At 44.9% G+C, this 20,895-nt stretch overlaps 1 protein-coding gene across 2 annotated transcripts in view; it reads right to left on the reverse strand.

Moving 5' to 3' along the window:
- CYP24A1 (cytochrome P450 family 24 subfamily A member 1) overlaps positions 1-9,972 on the reverse strand; it is a 14,860-nt gene extending 4,888 nt beyond the window's left edge. For both annotated transcript variants that reach the window (XM_007457604.1, XM_007457603.1), the window contains exons 1-7: positions 9,309-9,972; positions 8,897-9,087; positions 7,375-7,468; positions 5,441-5,537; positions 2,896-2,987; positions 2,122-2,233; positions 510-655 (exon numbers count right to left, since the gene is read on the reverse strand). In XM_007457604.1, the coding sequence (XP_007457666.1) occupies positions 510-655; positions 2,122-2,233; positions 2,896-2,987; positions 5,441-5,537; positions 7,375-7,468; positions 8,897-9,087; positions 9,309-9,566 (990 nt within the window). In that variant the 5' untranslated portion in view covers positions 9,567-9,972. The remainder of the gene's footprint in view (positions 1-509; positions 656-2,121; positions 2,234-2,895; positions 2,988-5,440; positions 5,538-7,374; positions 7,469-8,896; positions 9,088-9,308) is intronic.
- Between the last annotated feature and the right edge of the window lie 10,923 nt (positions 9,973-20,895).

Here is a 20,895-nt window from a genome sequence, read left to right on the forward strand (position 1 = left end):
AAAAAAAAAATAGCTGTTTCTTTAAACTGAAATCAAGTGTTTCCCAAACTCCTTCTGTTGACAATTTTAAGCAGAAAAAAATATTATTGGAATTGCAGAGAGTATTCCAATGTTTTTAGACTAAATAACATCCACAGTTAGGCACTTTGGAGTAACATGCACAGCCTAAAATATATCCAGTTTTTAAAAACCTAGATTATCTACCTTGCTGTGCTGTAGGATTTTACTGCTTCTTAATTCCTGTCGCATTTTGCATATTTGTTGTGGCACTTATACCCTGAACCGGATTTCTGTCTCTAAAGCACATGAATTTTTCTATCATATGTTTAAGCACAAAGACTGTGCTCTGGGTCTCCTGCACATTTCTAGTATGAGAATTTTTATGTCTGCTAAGCTAATGCTCAGTTAATCCTTATGGAATAGGTGAGTTGAATGACTACCTAAAATTCATCATGAAAAAGATTTTACAGCCCGTTGATTAAGCAAACTAAAACCGGGCCCACCCTTACCGTTTCCACTGCAGCCAGCTGGAGCTCCGTCACAGCCGCATACAATTCTTTCTTTGAAAGCTGATTGTGGTGATAAATATCACTAATGAAATCCATGCTGGGCTGCTCAGAATATTTCTCTAACTGGTTGTCGACACAAGATTTGACTGTTGGAGAAGAGAAAAAGGGAGAGGAAATCAGCTGAAAATTAGGAGGAGGAAGAGTGAAATGGAACCCAGGATCAGATTCTCCTTTGCAACATCTAAAGGGTCTTTGCAGGCAATCTGACAATTTGACAATTTGTTAGATAAGCTAATACCGCCTTGTTGTTAAGTCAGCAAGCCCTGACCAATGCCCACAGGGGCAGGGCTTCTCAAATATTAACGTGCACAAGAATCCCCCGGGCATCTTCTTAAAATGCAGATTCTGATTCTAGAGTCTGGGGTGGGGCTGGAAGTCTTATTTCTAACAAGCTACCGGGGGATGCTGTTGCTGGGTCTGCAGTCACATTTTGAGTAGGAAGAGGTTAGAGCTTGGGAGAGAGAGCTCATCATGAGACAGAGGTGGCATTTGGGTCCGTTCTCAGAATCAGAACTTGGTCCCATATCCAAGCATCTAGCAGATATGGTCACTGATACAGGCACAGTGGGATTTGGCTCCCAAATCCTGGCAGCAGAGGAGAGGAGAAACCCTCCCCCATTGTTACCAAACATAAACACACACATACACACACATGTGCAGTGCCCATGCGTGCTGACAATAATGGTGATGTTCGTCAAGTACATTCTAGGCATGCACCTCCCTCACTTCAATCCATCATACAAGCCACCACCATAATAATAATCATGGTGATGATGGTAAAAATGATGACAATAAATGGCACAGCAGTTAGAGTTGGATCTTCTGCCTGGCTTCAACCCTGGTTTTGCCATTACCTAGCATGCAATCTTGATAATTTTAATTTTGTGTCTCAGTTCTATCACTCAGGCCTAATATAAAACCCTACTTTACAGGGTTTCTGTGAGAATTAAATGAGTATGTGTGTGTATACTCAGAACAATACTTAGCACCAAATATTCCCTTCATCCTGTAGCAGAAATAGCTCTGATCCATTGAGATATTGGACTGTGCCAGGTTCTGTTTTTTTTTAGGTTTTTCAGAAATTATATTACATATTTTCTTGGCAGGAAACAGTGACAGTTCCCACTAGATCATATGCCAGGTTTTAAGTTATCTATATTAGAACTGAAAACAGTTGTACTGAGGTATGTACTACTACTACTACTACCACTATTAACCCATTTTAGAGGCGAGACAACTGAGGATGAAAAAGAATGCATTTGGCCAAGCCACCACACCCAATGACAGAGCTGGGACTTGAACCCAGGAATCTTTGACTCCAAAGCTCTTGCTTTTAACCACTCCTAGTTCCCAAAGAAGACTACAGAAAACTACCTGCTGCCTTTTCCTAGAATTCATCTAGGAAATGATCCCCAAATTCATGAGTTTGCAAAGCCCAAAAGAATCCAGAGGAGCAACTCCATCAAAGGATGGGGTGCTGAGGCCAAGGTCATCCAGACCTTCTGGCAGCAGCTCCGGAGACAGGGTTGCTGGGTATATGTGGCCACGTTACCCGATTTGAAAATGGTGTCCCAGGCCAGAGTGTGCGCCTGCCAGACCTTGGTGTTGAGGCTCTTGTGCAGCTCGACTGGCGTGACCATCATTCTCCCAAACGTGCTCATCATCTGTGGGGAACACAAATGCCTTTTCACCCCCGTTTCTCTTTCTCTCAAAGACAACTTGCATTCCTTGAGAGAAGCATTCTAAACAACTGCACCCTTTGCTCCCCTAAAGGCCGGAATTCCAAGGACGCCTCAGGGCTCTCAGCACCAGTCCCCGGCCCCACCCTCCAGGGACATATGAAAATCATCTTTGGGATGCTTTTCCACTGGATGTGTTTCATAAAAAAATTGATCTTATGACCTAAACATAAAAAAAGAAGAAAGGATACAAATCTAATATCCATTTCCATTTCCAATAATTTCCAAACTTCAGCCATTCCTAAAACCAGTTTCACAGGGTCTACTATCTCTACATACAACCTAAACAATCCCCCAAATTTTAATCTGAAAATTTTCAGACTCTTTGCAGTAGTATTTTAATCAACTGACCTTTAACTGAAATACCTACTTTCACCTTGCCTGACAACGACTGAATGTGCCTTTTTTTATTATATGTACGTATATGTACATTCATTCATGAAAATATGCAACACATATTAAAATGAACATTTAACTACTGTAATAAAATATGTGTGGATGCCACTCTTGGGAAACACTGTGATGGGCATTTGTTAGGTTCTGTGAACGTTTTATAAGGAAAGGTTCTCTACCCAGGAGATGCTTACTGTTTTGATGGCCATGATGAAGTTCAAAGCTTCATCGCCTGCGTTCTTCTGAAGGAGCCCAAATCTCTTCTCATATAGCACAAGGCAGATGCCTGTTATTTAAAATAATCAACACTGTTACCCATTCACAATGACACTGGCGTCTATGATTAGCTGGCTACCAAAGGCTCAATTCTGTTTCCCATAAAAGTGAGGTCTTGGGCTTCCCTGGTGGCGCAGTGGTTGAGAGTCCGCCTGCCGATGCAGGGGACGCAGGTTCGGGCCCCGGTCCGGGAGGATCCCACGTGCCGCGGAGCGGCTGGGCCCGTGAGCCGTGGCCGCTGAGCCTGCGCGTCCGGAGCCTGTGCTCCGCGACGGGAGAGGCCACAACAGTGAGAGGCCCGCGTACCGCAAAAAAAAAAAGAAAAGTGAGGTCTTTTCGAAGAACAGAGGAAAAGCAAATTCTCTGAGAAAGGGGCCTGATTACTCTTCTCTCTTTCTAGAATTATCTCCAGGTCCAATGACTCATCCCCTGCAGAATCTCCTGATCAGAAAAGCCACTGTGAAGATGCAGCCATTTTTATACATGAGTGAATCTCTCCTGTAATGTCTTGATTTTCTCAGAGTTTACCCTTGATATCATGTGTAGCAGCCATTGTTAATGACCTACTCCATACTCATTCTTCCCCATTTCTTCCCTAAGAGAACCCCGATTTTATTTAGGCTGTCAGTGTATCAGTCCTCAGGCAATAAGTCAGGATCGATCTAAGACAATTCTGTTCCCTGACTTCCCAGGCTTCCTGTAGCAGCCAAAGCAGTCACATGACCCAGGTCTGGCCAATGAGATTCAAGGGAGACACTTTTGCTTTCTTGATAAAGGGGAAAGTACAGCTGGTTTAGCTCTTCCCTCTTTCCTTCTTGTTTTTGCCTAGAATGAAGGGGTGAGGCCAGGAGGGGCAGGAGCCATTCTGCAAGAAGCCAACTAGCTCAGGATGGATGAGAAGGAAGACAGAACAGGCTTGGGTCCCAGGGACATCACTGAGTGCCAGCTGTGGACTGGCTTCCTCAGGACTTCTCATAACGCTGGACAATAGTTTGTCAACCACCATGGTCAGGTTTTCTTTGACTTGCAAAGAAATGCATTTGATACTCCTTAATTTGGGTATTTCCAGTGGACGATTTCCAAAACATACTCTTCTTTTCTCCTCTATAATCATTCCCACTTTCCCTTAACACCTTCTGTGGATTTCTTATTGGCATGGGGCTTTCTCATGTGCTAAGATGACAGTCTGTAACTTTACAACTATCTGATGGGGGAGACAGGTCAGGACAAAAGCCTCCATCCCGGGGCACCCTCTCCAATCCCTCATATCAGCAGTCAAGAGTGATCCTTCCGGCAAAACGGACCTTGGCACCTTCCTGCTAAAATCACTCTCCTATTGCTCCCAGGGACTCTGGGCTCAAAGCCAAATGTCCATCCCTGGTTTACAGGACTCACATGGGCTGGCCGCTGCTTCCTCCTATCCTCTGCCCTGGACATCCTCGTCCCTTGCTGGACATGCTCCAGTTACTCAGAACACCCTTCTTTCTCCTCAACACAACACTCTCTGTTCCTTCAGCCTGGAACATTCCATCTTTCTTCACTTTCACCTGGGAAACTCCTACTTATCTCCCAGGCCTCGGCTGAGACGGTACCACCTCTGTGAAGCGGCCCTGACCATGCTCAGCTGAGGCAGCCACTAGGATTCTCCCCCAGCCTTGAACCCCCTCATTCAAGTGCTCCCCATTCTACTGCAGCTGCCTCGTTCCCCTGCCTGCATCTCCACTGGGCAGCGAGCACATCAAGGCAGGGCTTTGCTTTTATTCCCAGCGTCGTCCTTGAAAACAGTGACCATGCTCCCTTCTGTTCGGAACTTTCCATGGCTCAACATCGGACTCAAAGTAAACGTCCTTGCGGGGACTTTCAGGCCCCGGCTTAATCCTTCTCAGCTCCTCTTTCCCCTCCCCCCATAATCCACTCACACCAGCATCCTCGAAGTTCCCCAAAGACATTGTTCATGCTTTCACCCCAGGACATTTGCACCTCCTGTCTCCACTGTCCCAACAGGCTTCCCACAGATACCCCGGTGGCTTGCTCCTTGCCTTCCTTTAGGTCTCACCTCAAATGTCTCCTTACCAAGCAGACCTGCCTCACCTAGGAACCTATATTCTTTCTTGACTCCCTTACTCCTTGGCAGAGTATATATTAAAATATATTTACTAGTTGATTGTCACCCCTACTAAAATCTGAGCTCCATGTGAGCAAGGATGTTGCCTGTTTTGTTCACTGCTGTGTCCCTAGTACAGTGCCTGGCACATAGCAGGTGTTGTATAAATGTTTGTTGAATGACTACATAAACAATCCAGAGGGTAAAGCATCACCTAAACACCTGAAAGCATTAAGAGGGCTGCTATGGCCTTTCCTACTCAGCAATAGTGTATGATTACAGAAGAGTTGCCCACAGGGCCATGTCTGTCCTCAAAATCACTTGCAAAATCAAATGAACAAGATGTGAAGACAGCTTACTTTCAAATGACCATTTGTTCAGCTCGCTGTACAAGTCTTCAATGCAGCCTCGCTCATCACAGAGCTCGCTTATTCCACCTGTAAAATCAGCCAAGACCTTAACAGAAAGAAATCACCAAAGACACATTTCAGTCACTGAAGGAAAACAAAAGTTTCAAGTTCAGTAAGCTAGCTTCAGATTTTGCTACCTTGTATATTCACTGCCCATAATGTTACTCATTCTGAATCATCACTAATTATATATTCTCCTTGGCAGATCATCTTCTGCCCCAACACCCTTGTCCTGGGTTATTTCCTGAGCTTTCCCTGCAGCCTCCCTGAAGCTTAGGTTTCAGCTTTTGATCTAAATTTAAGAAAAGGAAAACATTTCTTCTAATCAGAATGGAGAAAAAACCACAAAGGAGGAATCAGCCCAGTGTCTCTGTGGGGACAACGTCTCAAGGACTCTGGCTACCCCGAGGTTTGCCACTTCCATAGCTGGGCAGGCAAACGTCTCCTTACTGGTTGGTGTTGTATTAAGCATGTTAAGCTTAGAGCCAGGGAACTGTAAGTTGTGGACGCAGCGCCTTTACTAAACAGCTCTGTCCCCTTGGACAGGTCCTATACAGCCCCTAGAGGCCAGTTTCCACAATCAGGGTTTTAGATGACTAATGCTTTGCATTTAATGAGGCTTGTATAGAACCAGGCATGGTACAAAGCGTATTACCTTAGCTGATCCTCAAATCACCTCATGAGGTAGAAAGTACTGTCATTACTCCCATTTCCTAGGTAACAGATGAGGAAACTGAGGCTTAGAGAGTAGCTAAGGCACTCTCCCTCGGACACATAAAAGTGGCTCTGCTGGGGTCTGAAATAGGGTATATGTGACTACAAAATCCACAGGTGCAACTAATGGGCATGTTTAGTTTGTCCACATAGCATGTTAAAAAGTACTTTGAATTTGTTACCATCAAAAAATCCAGAGATTTCACATGAACATATGAATTTTCCGTTAGTCATCAAAAATAATAATAATTACTAGATCTGGTGACACTGGGTCTACATTTCCATGTGGCAGGCATCTGCCAGAGCTGGGGCAGCTGTCCCCTCTAGAAAGCGCACGCACTATTCTGCTTGCTAAAATCCCTGTTGGGCCTGTCTTATACATTTATATTAATCACCTGGCCCTTGGAAGCTTCTGAATTTGCAGTCTTTCACCTACATGATCCTATGTGGGTCCAGTTCAAAATAAATACCCAGAGTGAACAGGAGTAAAAAGAATCCTCGACAGGTTTAAATCCTTCCCCCTTTGGGCCCCTGCTGGCTAAAGGATAACATCTAAAAACCTTAGCGTGGCACAAAAATATTGTAAAGACCTGCCCTCTGCCCAGCATCATTTCAGAGAAAGCTTCACTTCAGCTGCACTAAATGTACTGTTCTCTGAACACACCATCTCATGCCTCCATATTTTCAGCAGGCTATGCTCTCTGCCTGAATGCCTTTTCCCACCTTGCCTGGCTTGCAGACTCCTACTCATCCTGAAAAACCCAGCTCAGCTGTCACTACCTAGGAAGTTTATAGTGTTATCTCATTTAATCCTCACAGTAAACCTATGGAGTGGGAATTGTTACTCCCAGTTTATAGACTGGGAAAGTGAGCAAGTTAAATGGTACGGTCAGGTTACATAGCTGGTGGGGGTGGGGTGACGTTCAAAACCAGGACTGTAGTCAAAGTCTATGCTCGTAACTGCTCCCTTATCGTAATACTACTTTAAAAGGGAGTGAAGGAGGGGGGAATAAGGAAGGAGGATGTGGAGAGGAATGAGGAGAAAAGGAAGACTCTTGAATCATCCAAATTGCCTGCCTTTTCTTCTGCACTTTGTAGCTGTGGCTTGAAGCTCCATTAAATCCCTCCATCCCCAGGAGAACCAGGAAAGCGAACCCCGTCCTGCAAACCTCATTGATTTTGTTGTCCAGCTTCATAATTTCCACTGGTTTCATTAGTTTCTTTTGAAAGGCACTCCTGACCCTCTGCCAGTCTTCTCCTTCCCTGGGAGAGAAGCAGAATTATATTTAGAGCAGACGGAAAGGAAACAAACGAAGAAGCAGAGACACCTCCAGCCCTCTGACTTCATGAACTGTATAATCACATGAACACAGAATCGTGCCAAGAAACAGCCAGAGAATAATCAGTGTTGGAATATTCGGGGCTGGTTTGACAATACGATGAATAATCGCTTTTCCCTTGAGCCAAAGATTGCGCAGAAAGATCAAGTCCAGATATTTGGGTTCGGAACTTTTGATGTGCCCTCGCTGGGGTTGAACTGGGAGGCCAGTGGCCTGTTTCCAGCAGTAAGGGTGGGCACGTGAACACCCACTTCACCAGCAACTCAGATCTGTTTGAGGAAAAAAATCTTGTCTTCTTTCAATCTATTGAATTGGGTTGAAGGGCACATTCACAGAACACCTCGAATTTAGAATTTTGCCATTGCCTTCAAATAACAGTGAGAGATTCACTGGGGCTGTAAAAAGCCTGTTCTCATCATGAACCCTTTTGCCCTTGCTCTATAGATGACCACGCTGCCTGTGATGCATCATGCATTAATACCGTTTTTAGTTCCAGTGATTAGGGACTTCCCTGGTGGCTCAGTGGTTAACAATTTGCCTGCCAATGCAGGGTACACGGGTTCGAGTCCTGGTCCCAGAAGATCCCACATGCTGCAGATCAACTAAGCCCGTGCTCCACAACTACTGAGCCTACGCTCTAGAGCCCGCGAGCCCGCTAGCCACACCTAGAAAAAGCCGCAGCACAGCAACGAAGACCCAATGTAGCCGTAAATAAATAAATCCAGTAATTATATATATCCTGAAAAGTATGACTATTAGGCATTACAATTTGGGGGTAAAAAACTTGCTAACGTATTAAATGCTGACAATGTAAAAGCTGAGGAATCATATCACATTAGAATATTTCCCTCTAAAATGCAACCTCCACACCCCTCCATGCCAGCTTTCCAACTGGTCTATCTCCTAATTCCCACAGTTTCCTTTACAAAGGAAGGTCATTGTCAAAAGCATAAAGGAGTTAACTTCTGGCGTTTGACCTACCAAGTGGGGAGAGGGAGGGGTCGCAGAATTTTAAGGGATATTTTTGTTTGTATAACATGTTTGCCTGGCACGCTAACTTGACAGTCGCATTCCACCCAAGAGTTCGAACATCATAATTCGCGTAACCTTTTTTTTGACATTTCTTTGACGGAAAGGCCTGGCCCAGCCCCCCTGCCAGAAAGAACACAAGTGTTGCGTACTCAGCCCAGACGTCCCTCCACCCACTCTAGTCCACGCAAGAGCCCGTGACCGCAGCAGGTACGGGCTTCCGTGTTCTCCCTGCATTAGAAGGGTCCAACCCCAGGGAACCCTAATTCCCGTCCCTTCCCAATTTCCAGCCGCCGAACCCCATCCTGCTTCCTGGACTCACAAGATCAGCAGTCCGTAGCCCTCCTCGCGATAGTCGCGATAGGCCTTCCACGGTTTGATCTCCAGCCGCTGGGGGTACGCGCTCTCCGTGCGGTAGAGCGCTTCCAGCAGACACGGCGAGCCCAAGTGCACCGAGTCGAAGGAACCCAACTTCATGCGGAAAATCTTGCCATATTTCTCGTGGTACTCCGCCTGCAGCGGGCCGGGCAGGGTGCGAAGTAAGCGCGCATCCCCTTTAGAGTCCCAAGAGCGCTTCTCCCTCCTCCCCGCCTCCTTCCTCCGGGGGACCGGGGCCCGCTGCAGCCTGGACATGCAACCGAACGCACCGTGCGCCCGAACCGCGCGCCTCAGGGAGGGTTTGGAGAGCAAGGCGGGGAGCAGAGCGGGAACTGGGAGCGCGGCGAGGCATTTACCAGCGTGTCGTGCTGTTTCTTGAGCCCTCCTTTCCAGAGAATCTCCAGCAGACTGCCCAGCAGTGGCCACTTGGTGGGACCGGGCAGGGCGGCCGCGTCTTGCGCCTCGCCCTGTTCCATCATGGGGCAGAGGGGCACCTCCCGCGGCCGACGGGGCGCGCACGCCGTAGATGTCACGGGTCTGGGGGGCTGCCCCAGGCTGCGCAGCTCCTGTAGGAAGGCGGCAAGGGAGCGGCTCTTGCCGATGGGGGAGCTCATGGCAGCGGGGGAGACCGGGCGCTTGGGAATGTGCGGGGGCTGGGAAAGGCGAGGTGGCTAAAGAGACGCCGGCGAGAGCTGGGGGCTTGACGATTCTGCGGAAGAGAGGCAAAGAGGGGCAGCAGGTGTGATGGAGAGGGCGGAAGACGGACAGAGAGCAGAAAGGAACTCGGCGAGGATGCTCGACGCTGCACCGCGCGGCAGCCTCAGGGGGCGGATGTCCGCCGAGCGCTGGCCGCAGGGGCTGGAGGAGCGCAGCCGGGAGTTGGGTGGCTCTTGGAAGAGGAAAGGAAAGGACGTGAGTCCGCCTGCTGGTTGCAAGCCTGACTTCCAGCTCTGGAGTAGCGAAGTGGAGGTGTCTAGGAAGGTAGAAGAGATGCTGCTGGCGCTGCGCTTTCCTCCTGTCCCTCTCCGTGCTCCATGCCCGGGGACCATGTATTTATGGAGACAGGGCAGGCCCTGGGTAGCCAATGAGCACGCTAAGTGGGGCGGAGTGGGTTACGGCTGGCCAGGCCCGGAGGGACGCGGGACCCGGGGTTGGGGGTGGTGCATGGAAGTAGGATGGAGTCAGCGAGGTGAGCGAGGGCGCCGGGCCTCGGGTGACCCGAGCGCGGCTCTCCGGGCGGGAACACCGCGGACTCCACCCTGGAGATAATCCCCCAGGGAAGGCACGCTCACCGGAGTTCACCGGGCGTGCGCCGAGCGCGCCTCCCCGCCCTCCCCCGGCGGCCGGGAACTGCAGCCTCGCGCTTGCACAGTCGCGCCGCCGCGCTGGCGAGGTCTCCGAGTACCGCCCTGGGTAGGCTGCTGGCGCCTGCCGGAGCCCGAGAGCCCGCGCGTTGCCCGAAACCAGTTTTTTTGCCAGCCGGGACGGAAGTGTTTTTTGAGGAAGGTTGGCTTTCTGCACCTCCCAAGGTGGGGAAGGTTTGAGTCTTAGTGAAAGGCACCCGAAGAGGGGATTTCACCTTAGGGTCTTAACTTGGGCAAGGAGGAGCCGCTGAATTTGGAGAGTTTTCTCCCTAGCTGCTCCATTTTGGTTGTTATGAAGATGTAATGAGTGAGTGCAGGTAAAGCGCCTACAACGTAGTCCACAGTCAGTACTCCACCTGATGTTGCCATTTTAGCTGGTTATGAAATGAGAGGCAAAAGCAGGGCTTGTGGTTGAGACTGGGCATCTGCCCCTCCCTCCATTTGGACACCGACCACCTTGTGCAAAAGCTAGGCACCTGCACCTTCGAACCGCGGCCCCTACCATCACCATCCATCCCTACAAAGTCCATCTTAAGCAAGCGTGGGAGGGAACACACCATACACACACACACACACACACACACACACACACACACACTTCCTAGAGTCCTCTGGCTGGCAAGGGTAGAACTTTCTGTACTAACCGAGGAAGAGAAGTTGGAGACTTTGCTGATTGTTTTGAAGTGGTTCGTATTCTTTCGTTCTGATCCAGTACAAAAACGACCGCCAGCCAAGGAGGAGGTGAGGGAAGTTCTGTTTCCTCTGAGGGTTTTCAGTCACGTGACTGCGTCATTTTGACCCTGGTGTCAAATCCTTCTCTCGTAAGTTTATTGTAAACTTTTAGCTGGTTTTTTGAAAACCTTTTGCAGGCCGACTTGAGCTTGAACTCTGTCATTCCAGATTTGTCTTGATTAAACGTTAATGACTGTTAATGTTAATAAAAGTAATAGTTATATATTTATATAATTCATACACAATGTATTATATCTATATAGATATCTATATATACACTATATAGTACAATTCTATAGCGTATGCTATAGAATATATACTATATGTAATAGACACTATATCATATATACCATATGTTACTTAGTGTACAAATATAAAGCTTTCTAGGGCTTATGATAAGCCAGGCACTAAGCTAGACATTTTACGTAGAATTTCCCATTTCAGCCCAATGGCAAAAAAATAAATGAATAAATAAAGTTAAAATTTAGAGAGTTCTATAATTTGCCCTGTGTCACAGACCTTATCATAGGGTTATGTGGAAGTCAGACCCAGATTTTCTGATTTTGGCCTTTACTATGTACCTTCAAACACAACATACTATATTACATCACCTTTTCTTAAACCAGGAATATCTCAGAATATTGGAAATGTTTCTTAAATGGGAATATCTCCAAAACGTAGGTGGGTGGGATCAGTATATGTGGAGCTGTGTGGTGCAAATGTTGTTTTACGCCTCAATGGTGGTAAAATAAATAAATAAAAAGCCCCAAACAGAAGAACCATTCAGTTCACCACTGTGTGCCTTTCTTCTGGCACTGTGCTTGACACATAGTAAGTGCTCAAGAAATGCTAAATCCTATTGTTATGTCAGCTATTGAGTTATCTGCCCACCCCACCCCCACCCCCGCTGTGTTTTCTTTTCTTTCTCTCTCTGCAGGTGTGCTTAAGCAGAAAGGAAAATAATTTCAGATTTGCTAGGTTTTCACATGAGTTTATCATCATTTTGCTTTATAAACTCCAAATAGATACTTAGAAGTGGAGGCAGTCGTTAGTCTCATAATAGCCAGCAAGAAAATTCCTATTTCAGAGAAATTGTTTTCTCATGTCCAGTGGAGGAAGTCCCGGATTGCAGAAGAAAGCAGTGCTGGTTCTTTAAAACTTGGTTGACATCAACACATACCGGTCTTTGATGAGGTGCAGCTAAATACAAAATGACTACTTTGAGCCTCGTCCCAGAAACTCACTCTCCCTCCCTTGGCCTCCTCTGTCGCTTGAGCCCCTGTGAGTCATCCGGATAGGGATGTTGCTGGGAATTACTAATGAGAGATCTTGAAGTGCCTGGTACAGGCCCACCATCATTACTAAGACAGGCCCAGGCCCTCTGTTTTGTTCCGGGAAATCTTACCAAGTCCTGAATGGATAATTATACTCCAGCCCTCACACCAAGTGACCGCAGATGACAAAATTCTGTGTGTGTGTGTGTGTGTGTGTGTGTTGTGTGTGCATGCACATGCGCATTTGTGTGAGCTCGTGTGTTGAGGGTGAGGTTGAGGGTCCCGAAGAGGGCAACGGCTGATTTCTCTGTGCTGAGAAACACAGCACTCTCTCAAATATATCAAATGTTAATACATAGTTTTGTGCTTCAGAGCTTTGGCTAAACTAACGGGTGTGTTGTATATCCACTTACTGATTGTGGAAACTTGATGGACTTACTTTCCACATCTGTCTAATGGATGGTGTTAGAACCAACCACACAGTAAAGATCAAGTCTCCTGGAAATAAGAGTAATAAAAATAGCCAATCTCATGGGGTTGCTGTGAGAATAATACATCTACAGTTCTTAGCACAGTAAAATGCTCAGTGAATATTACCTACAATATTACTCTGTTGTATGCCATGGTTTTTGCAAACTACATACAAGAGAGGCAACATAGATGTCTCAGCTGTTATACTGAGTGTTCAACTTAATACTGTAGTTTTGACTCAGGAAACTGTATAATTGAATAAAGCCAGAGGAAGACTAGCAAAGAAATGCTGGTGAGTTCAAATCCCAGTTCAGCCACTTAGGAGCCAGATCAACCAGCGATAATTTACTTTTATCTCTGTCAGGCTCAGGTAGCTCATCTCAAAGTACTGATAATGAAAGTACCTACCCAGTAGGGTTTTTCTGAGGATGACAAAGCACTGAAAGTCCTTGGCATATAGTAAAGGTTCTAAAATGTTTATTGTTAACATTAATAAGAATTAACAGGGTTTGGGCTCTCAAATAATGAAGGTCATAATCTCTGTTGCATTTGTCTTGGGGTTTCCTGCCTGATTAGACACACACACACAAAATCCTTGAAATTACAGACATTGTCTTCTTTTCTTTTTTTTTTTTTTTTTTTTTTTTTTTTTTTTTTTGTCTCTGCTAGAGCAAATGACACAGTGCCGCCCCGTTTACCTTGGCCAGCATCCAATAAGCACATAATAAGCAATTGATCATTGATGATTTCCTCATTGACAAGTGAAAAGAGAAAGATCTGTATCAATACATTCTTTGTTTTCTGAGGAAGAGATTGTTGGAAAATCCTGGAGGGTTTTATTTGAGTGTCATACAGGAAGCAATTCTATATGACAGAAATAATAGCTTGGCTTTCAACAGCTTGGGTTGAAGCCAAGGCTCTACCACTCACTAGCTGTGTGACCTTAGGCAAATTATTTAACCTCTCTGAGCCTAGTTTCCTCATTCATAAAATTGGGGGTTACTATACTTACGTCTTAGGAAGGTTAAGATGAATATTTGAAATATCAGCCGAAGTGCAATGAACCATTGTCTTCACAAACGTCCATTTGGCCCCTGTATATGCTTGATGATTTCTGAGTAGAATTCAGCCCTTTGGGTAAATTATACTATGAAAAAATGTATCTTAAAGCCTCCAAAATGCAGTTACATGGAGAGAACTTTTGTTAAAATTTCGTTAAAAGAGCAGGTTCATTTCTAAGGAGATGAAAAACACAGGTATACACTCAAGTTTATAAGTCATTTTACTATTTATTTATTTAGGCCACATCATGAGGCATGTGAGATCTTAGTTCCCTGACCAGGGATTGAACATGTGCCCCCTGCAGTGGAAGCGCAGTCTTAACCACTGGACCGCCAGGGAAATCCCAACAAATTGTAATTTATTGAAGAGCTACTATGTGTCTGCCAGATATTTTGTATCTCTACTCACACAATTGGTAAGTTAAGTGTTATTTCCCATTTTGTGTGAGTAAACTTGTTTCTTATAGAGTTTAAGCCAGACCTGAGTTTGAATCCACCATGCTACATATTACCAAACTGGTCCACCTTGTCCTCACCTGCAAAATGGGAATAATAATAGTGGCTCTATTTGTTATTATAACACTGTAGTTTTACTTGTAACTTGAGTTCTAGCTTGCTTCAGGAGGTCCCTGACGGCAGGAAGACTGTCTGTCTTCTGCTGTATTCTTAGTACCTATAACTATGCTTGGATCAGTTAAGGTGCTCAATAAATAATTGTCAAATAAGATATTGCAAAATAACAAAGATTAAATGCCTTACGTGTTACAGCTGTATTTGTTCTATTTGGTTGATTCTGTGATTCTGGTGAAACACAGTTCCTGTGTTTAATTACAAACCTTATACGTAAAGAGACATTTTATTTCCTTTTTTCTTTTTTCAGAAATATCTGGGGAGATCGAGGTCTGTGTGTAGATGTGCCCTCTTTAAAGTAACAGAGCATCTCCACATAAAAATGGAGAAAATCAATTGAATGAGTTAATATTTTGAATAGTGTTTTTTACATGGTAAATACTCAGTGAGTATTAGCAGTTACTATTATTATTAGCAGTAGTAAGATCTAGATATAACTGTCTGGTCCAGAGTCAAGCTAAACTGACTAATGAAAAAAATCCATTGATTTTGAAAAATTCCATTGGTGCTGATAAATGGAATATTTATAAGTGGAATATTTCCTGCCATATCAATAAACAAAGGATGTCACAGTCACCGATGATTGCAGCCCTCCAACGTGAGCTGGTGAGCCATGAGGAAACTCAGGATGTGAAAATACAGGCCCTAGATAGCTGAGGTGCATATCAAAGGAATGATTTCAGTGAGCCCAGACTCTTGCACCTTCCCATACATAGAAAAGCGCTAAATTCCTTAACTTGAGATATCTGCTTTTTTAAATTTAACCATAATCTTTTGATGTTCCCAATTATCTGCTCTTTGTTGCAAAACTCCTGTATATCCTGGCCCCTCCCCTCACCTCCCCCGAGCAGTTTCTCAGAGCTATCTGAAACGCTGTCTCCTGGGCTGCAGCCCTCATTTTGCCCCAAATAACTCTCATGTTGTGCTTATAATGTTTTTAAGTCAACAGTACCATATACGTTTCGTAATTAACTTTTAAAATTACATCATCAGGGCTTCCCTGGTGGCAGTGCAGGGGACATGGGTTCGAGCCCTGGTCCAGGAAAATCCCACATGCCGCAGAGCAACTAAGCCCGTGCGCCACAACTACTGAGCCTGCGCTCTAGAGCCCACGAGCCACAACTACTGAGCCCGAGTGCCACAACCACTGAAGCCCGCATGCCTTAGAGCCCGTGCTCCACAACAAGAGAAGCCACCGCAACGAGAAGCCTTTGCACCATAACAAAGAGTAGCCCCCGCTCGCCACAACTAGAGAAAGCCCGTGCACTGCAACAAAGACCCAACACAGCCAAAAATAAGTAAGTTAAATAAAAATTTTAAAAAATTTCATCTTCACATGGGTCCCCATTCTATGCTTTCTTGCATGATGTAACTTGGCTAATTCCATCAGGGTAAAAATCAGGAAAATTCCATGACAGGATTATTATTGCTAATTATTTTGGACCCAGAGTACATTCTGTTTTGTTCCTGTTTGTCAAGAGCCTGCCTTGACATATCTTACTATGGCTGTTGGCTTGGATGAAGGATTATTGAGCTCTGATTGTGTTTTGCCAGAGCTTGAACCACTACATGTGTACTTCCACACTGGATTGGCACCTTAAAACGGAACTGATGGAAAGTACCTCCATCGTCAGGGTAAGTAAACTCCAGAAAGAATGGAAGTGGATATCCAGTTGTTTGTCAATATTCATGAATTGGGCCAGGTGAGCAATTCTAAAACAAGGAAACTCTAGAAGAGTCCTCTTATCTTTGGGGGGAAAACCGTTTAGCTAGCAGAGTACTTAGGCAGCCTATGTGTAGCAGCAAATGCCAAATAGCCCTCACCGTTCAGATCTCATTACCTGATTTTTCCACTGAAAGAGAACAGCTATGCAAATTGCTGTATTCTAGTTCTTGGTGATATCAAATGACAGTCAGAGTCCAACCTCACTGCAACTTGGATAGAATAGTCTGGGCTCTTGTATGTTTACATGAACACTGAGATTCCTCCAGAATAATGGGCTTTTCTGTTAAAAAATAATTTAATGTTCGTTTCCGGTGGTCTCTTGTTTTGTTTTTCACTCTATCCAGGTAGAATGGAATTCTTTGGAAGTGGAGTTATTCCACAAATGGCTACTGAGCACCTACTATGTGCCCGGCACCATTCCTGGCACTGGAGATAAAATGATGGATAACACAGACAAGGCCTCTGACTTCTTGGAGCTCACATGACAGACAACACACGTGCAATCAAAGAAATAGAATAATTTCAGATAGGCACAAAATAGGAAGATGGGATGGAGATAAAATGGGGTTATGTATGGTTACTGTGCTTTGGTTATCCGCAAAGGCCTTCCTAAGGAACTAACATTTGAGCTCAGACTTCAATTATGAGATGTAGTTGACCTCACTAAGATCTGGGGGATCAGGGCCAGGTCCTTCACAGCTAACAGCTGAAGGAGACCCACACAGATACTCACACAAAGAATCCTGATCAGAAACACAAATATATTTTATTCACCCTAAAGACAAAGGGACAGTATTTCCTACTGTCATCTCTAAATCTAATTATCAAATGGTTCCTGGTTGCCATGCTCTAGTATTACAGAGGCATTTTATTATTTCAAGGTTTTGTTTGGTGGCACAGGTGTGAATGTTAAAATTATTTAAATAAACACGAGTTGCTTAAAGTAAGAATTAAACTGAAAAATGCTATTAAGACCGTCTTCCATACTTTCCCCAGTTCACAGGTGGAACCAGCTTCTGTAAGGTAAGCATCGGGAAGGAGTGAACTTTGGTTGATTTCTCAGGTCCTGAAATGTTGCACATAGAAGTAATCTGTGAGTCATTTGATCAACCAAATGCTGCACAAAATGCTCTTGAGCGCTAAGTTTAGACGCACGTGGCCTCCTGTCTTCCAGCTCCTGAGAAGTATAATTGTTCTGAGGACATGTGTTTAAAATAAAACAGAGCTGGGATCAGCGTGATGAACTTTTATGGGTTTTGAACCCAGCATCCGGGCTATCTTCTGACTTCTCTTGGAGCTGTTGCTTCTCCCACCAGCACTCTGTGTGGTTATACAGGGTTATCTCATACTCCAAGGGAGGGATCACGATTTAGGACCAATCAGCATATTCCATCCCCTTGAGTAAGATGGGGTGCATCCATCTGGAAGGAGCTCATGATCCAAGTCAGTCAAATCAGTGAATTCTGGGACTTTTGCTGGAGCAACTGGGAGAGAGAAGACTCTTTCCACCGGGAGGGGTAGCTGAGAGCCCAAACTGGCTGGGTGCCACCACGTAGAGAAGGCTGCCCTAAGGGCAAAGCCGACTCAGAGGAAAGCAGAGCTGAGAAGTGGAGGTGAGGGAAAGGGAACATCAACTCCTGATGGTGTCGTCTGGGACCATGTACCCATCCATTCCTGATTTTTTGTTCAGGGGCCAACACATTCCTCATTTTTGCTAATTCCATTTTGACCTGGGTTTGTCCTCTTGCATCTTAGAAAATACTGGCTAATACAGTCATACGAAACATTATGTTGCTATCAGACCTTCCGAGGTTGTATTTTGTGCCCCAACATTGTGTTTGCAATACTCTTGCCCCCATCAGCACCTCTGCCACCACATCTCGATGGCCTGCTTAGTGTAGTGGTTACAAGGGGTTGATTCAAGCCAAGTTTAAGTCCAGCTCCCTTAATTCCTGGCTGTACAGCCCTGAGCAGATGGCTCAGAATCTCTGTGTCTCAGTTTCTTCATCTATAAAACATGGATTGTGATCATACCTACCTCTTAAGTCTATTAAAGTGATTGAGTTAATTCATGCAAAGCACCTAGAAGAGTGCTTGGCCAGCAGTAAATAAATACAAAATAAATGGCTCTTTATGTGTTTTCGTCATGTCTAATGCACACTCACTCTGTTACCCTTTCTTTTATCCACATCAGCTCTCAGAAAGGAAGCTGAGAATACTGATCCCCCTCATTCTGAACTGGTTTCTCACACAAGCGTATCTTCAAAGGAAGCCCTTTCTCTAAGGGACTGAGAAATCCCTGCTAAGGGAATCTGAGGCATTTGTAGGTCAGAGTGTATTTTCAGGGGCAGAAGAATCTCTACTCATAGAGCTCAATGAGAATGCCACCTATGCAGGGGCAAGGCAACATGTGAATGTAGAAAAATTAAATTCAGGCTTTGGACAGGTGTCCGAAGGTATGGGGATGGAGGGAAATTATTTTTCATTGAAATAAATAGCCGTTTTATGGAATGAACAAGAGCACCTCCACCCCTCGCCCTGCTCTGAGACTTGTGAGCAGTGAGTCCTCAGTGTTTCACCAACAATAGTGTCCCCAGGTTGTCCGTCCATTCACTTTCACTTATACAACGTTCACAATCAGTTAATCTTGCCAATATAAATAAATATAGTATCCTCATGCCTGGGCTTGTGACTTGATTTCAAAACCATTCAATCACATATAGAGCTCCTCACGTGTTTTTGCTCCATGAAGTGTAAGTGACTCAGATATATTGTTATTCAACAGGATGAGTACCATGGCGAGGCCACAGGGCTACTGACATTTTCTGGGGTCTAAAACATAAAACAAGTAGTTCAATAAAATAACTTTTCCATAAAATGAAAATGTGTGCATCGCTCCGTGGTCCAAATCCTTGTCTTTATCTTAGAGGAGAAAATTGTTTAGAAAATAGACTTGGGCATCAGATGTACTTGGGTGCAAATTTCAGCTTCAGAATTCATCAAGTTCTATGACTATTGGCAAGTGGAATCACTTTTTCCAGCCTTGGCTTCCTTATCAGTGAAAAGGAGGATATTACCAAGCTCATGGGTGGTTGTATGGACACCACTTAGACTATTATTGGCACATGGCACATGGCAAGCAGGTAGTACAAGACTCAGATGGGGGAGCATGCTTTCTCTTCTGTAGGAAACCAAGGGTGAGGGAGGAAAGAATTCCAACAGAAGTGCTGTTTTTTGCCCCCCTTTTAAAAGCTACACTCTGGAAACGTAGACTGTGTCCTGGAGCAGATTCCAAATGCAGGTTCACTGGAAGGTTTTGCTGGGTGGTCTATTGCTTCGGTGGCCTGGGATTTTAAAAAGTTGGAACAAGTTTATCAACTTTATTGGGAAGGATTGTTTTTTATTCTGTTTCTGCTCTTTTCTTTTATATGGCAAAGTCTTTGCTTTTATGTTTTTGGTTTTGGATTTAACCTTCCTTGGTTTTGTGTCCTTCCTTAGCAAAATAAAAAGTTGGCAGCTCTCCGATGCTCCCCAATCCATATTTTTAAAAATTTATGGGGATGTGAAATTCAAATTTTTGAGAACCACTTGTATCAGTGTCAAGCACTTTTCCCTTTATCCCCAACTACAATATTCTTCTGTGCCCCTCTGTTACCTTAATGCTTATGGCCCATGAGATATAAATAGACCAATTTTTTTTTCGCATCAGGTAAAATGAACCAGGATATTTTAATTAAGACAGTGAGTGAAGGCACATAAGACCAAGCCCGCTTTCTAAAGTGACTAACCCCTACCGTTTTATTCATTTACCAATGAATATTCAAGAAACTATCTTTGCACCATTTACAGAATTATGGTCTCTGCTGTCTGACATTCTTATGAAACACCCAAAGAGGTGCATGCCAGGTACCAGGCTGTGATGTCAGATCCTAAAGCAGAGCTTCCCAAAATCACGACTCAAGGAAGCCCATGTCGAAAGACAAAAAAGTGAGCGAGTGTGGAAAACCAAATGGTAAAGACAGTAGAAATGCTTCAAGGGAGACTTCCCTGGTGGTGTAGTGGTTAAGAATACACCTGCCAATGCAGGGGACACGGGTTTGAGACCTGGTCCAGGGAGATCCCACATGCCACAGAGCAACTGAGCCCGTTCGCCACAACTACTGAGCCTGCGCTCTCAAGCCCACGAGTCACAGCTACTGAGCCTGCGTGCCTAGAGCCCATGCCCTGCAACAAGAGAAGCCACCGCAATGAGAAGCTTGCACACCGCAATGAAGAGTAGCCCCTGCTCACCGCAACTAGAGAAAGCCCACGTGCAGCAACAAAGACCCAATGCAGCCAAAAATAAATAAATTAAAAAAAAAAAAGTATTGGGGCATGGGGAAAAAATGCCATATTCACTTAAAAAAATAAAGAAATGCTTCAAGGGAAATGTCACTTATGGAAGCTCTACGAAAGTAGGAAGGGATTAAACATGCATAGATTAACATGATAAAGGATTAGGAAGAACTTGGTAAAAAAAAAACTGGAGGTAGAGGTGAAGAGGCAGAGAAATTATCTGGGGTCACATTTTGGAGAGCAGGAAATCATTATGAAAGTAACAATGACATCTTGGATGAAGGGGATTTCTTTGGCAGTGTTTGCCAGCCCGTGAAGGGGCACATCTCTGCCCCACTGTCTGGAAATGG

This window comes from Lipotes vexillifer, unplaced genomic scaffold, assembly GCF_000442215.2.
Source record: "Lipotes vexillifer unplaced genomic scaffold, Lipotes_vexillifer_v1.1 scaffold1186, whole genome shotgun sequence".
In the NCBI taxonomy this organism is placed as follows: Eukaryota; Metazoa; Chordata; class Mammalia; order Artiodactyla; family Lipotidae; genus Lipotes; species Lipotes vexillifer.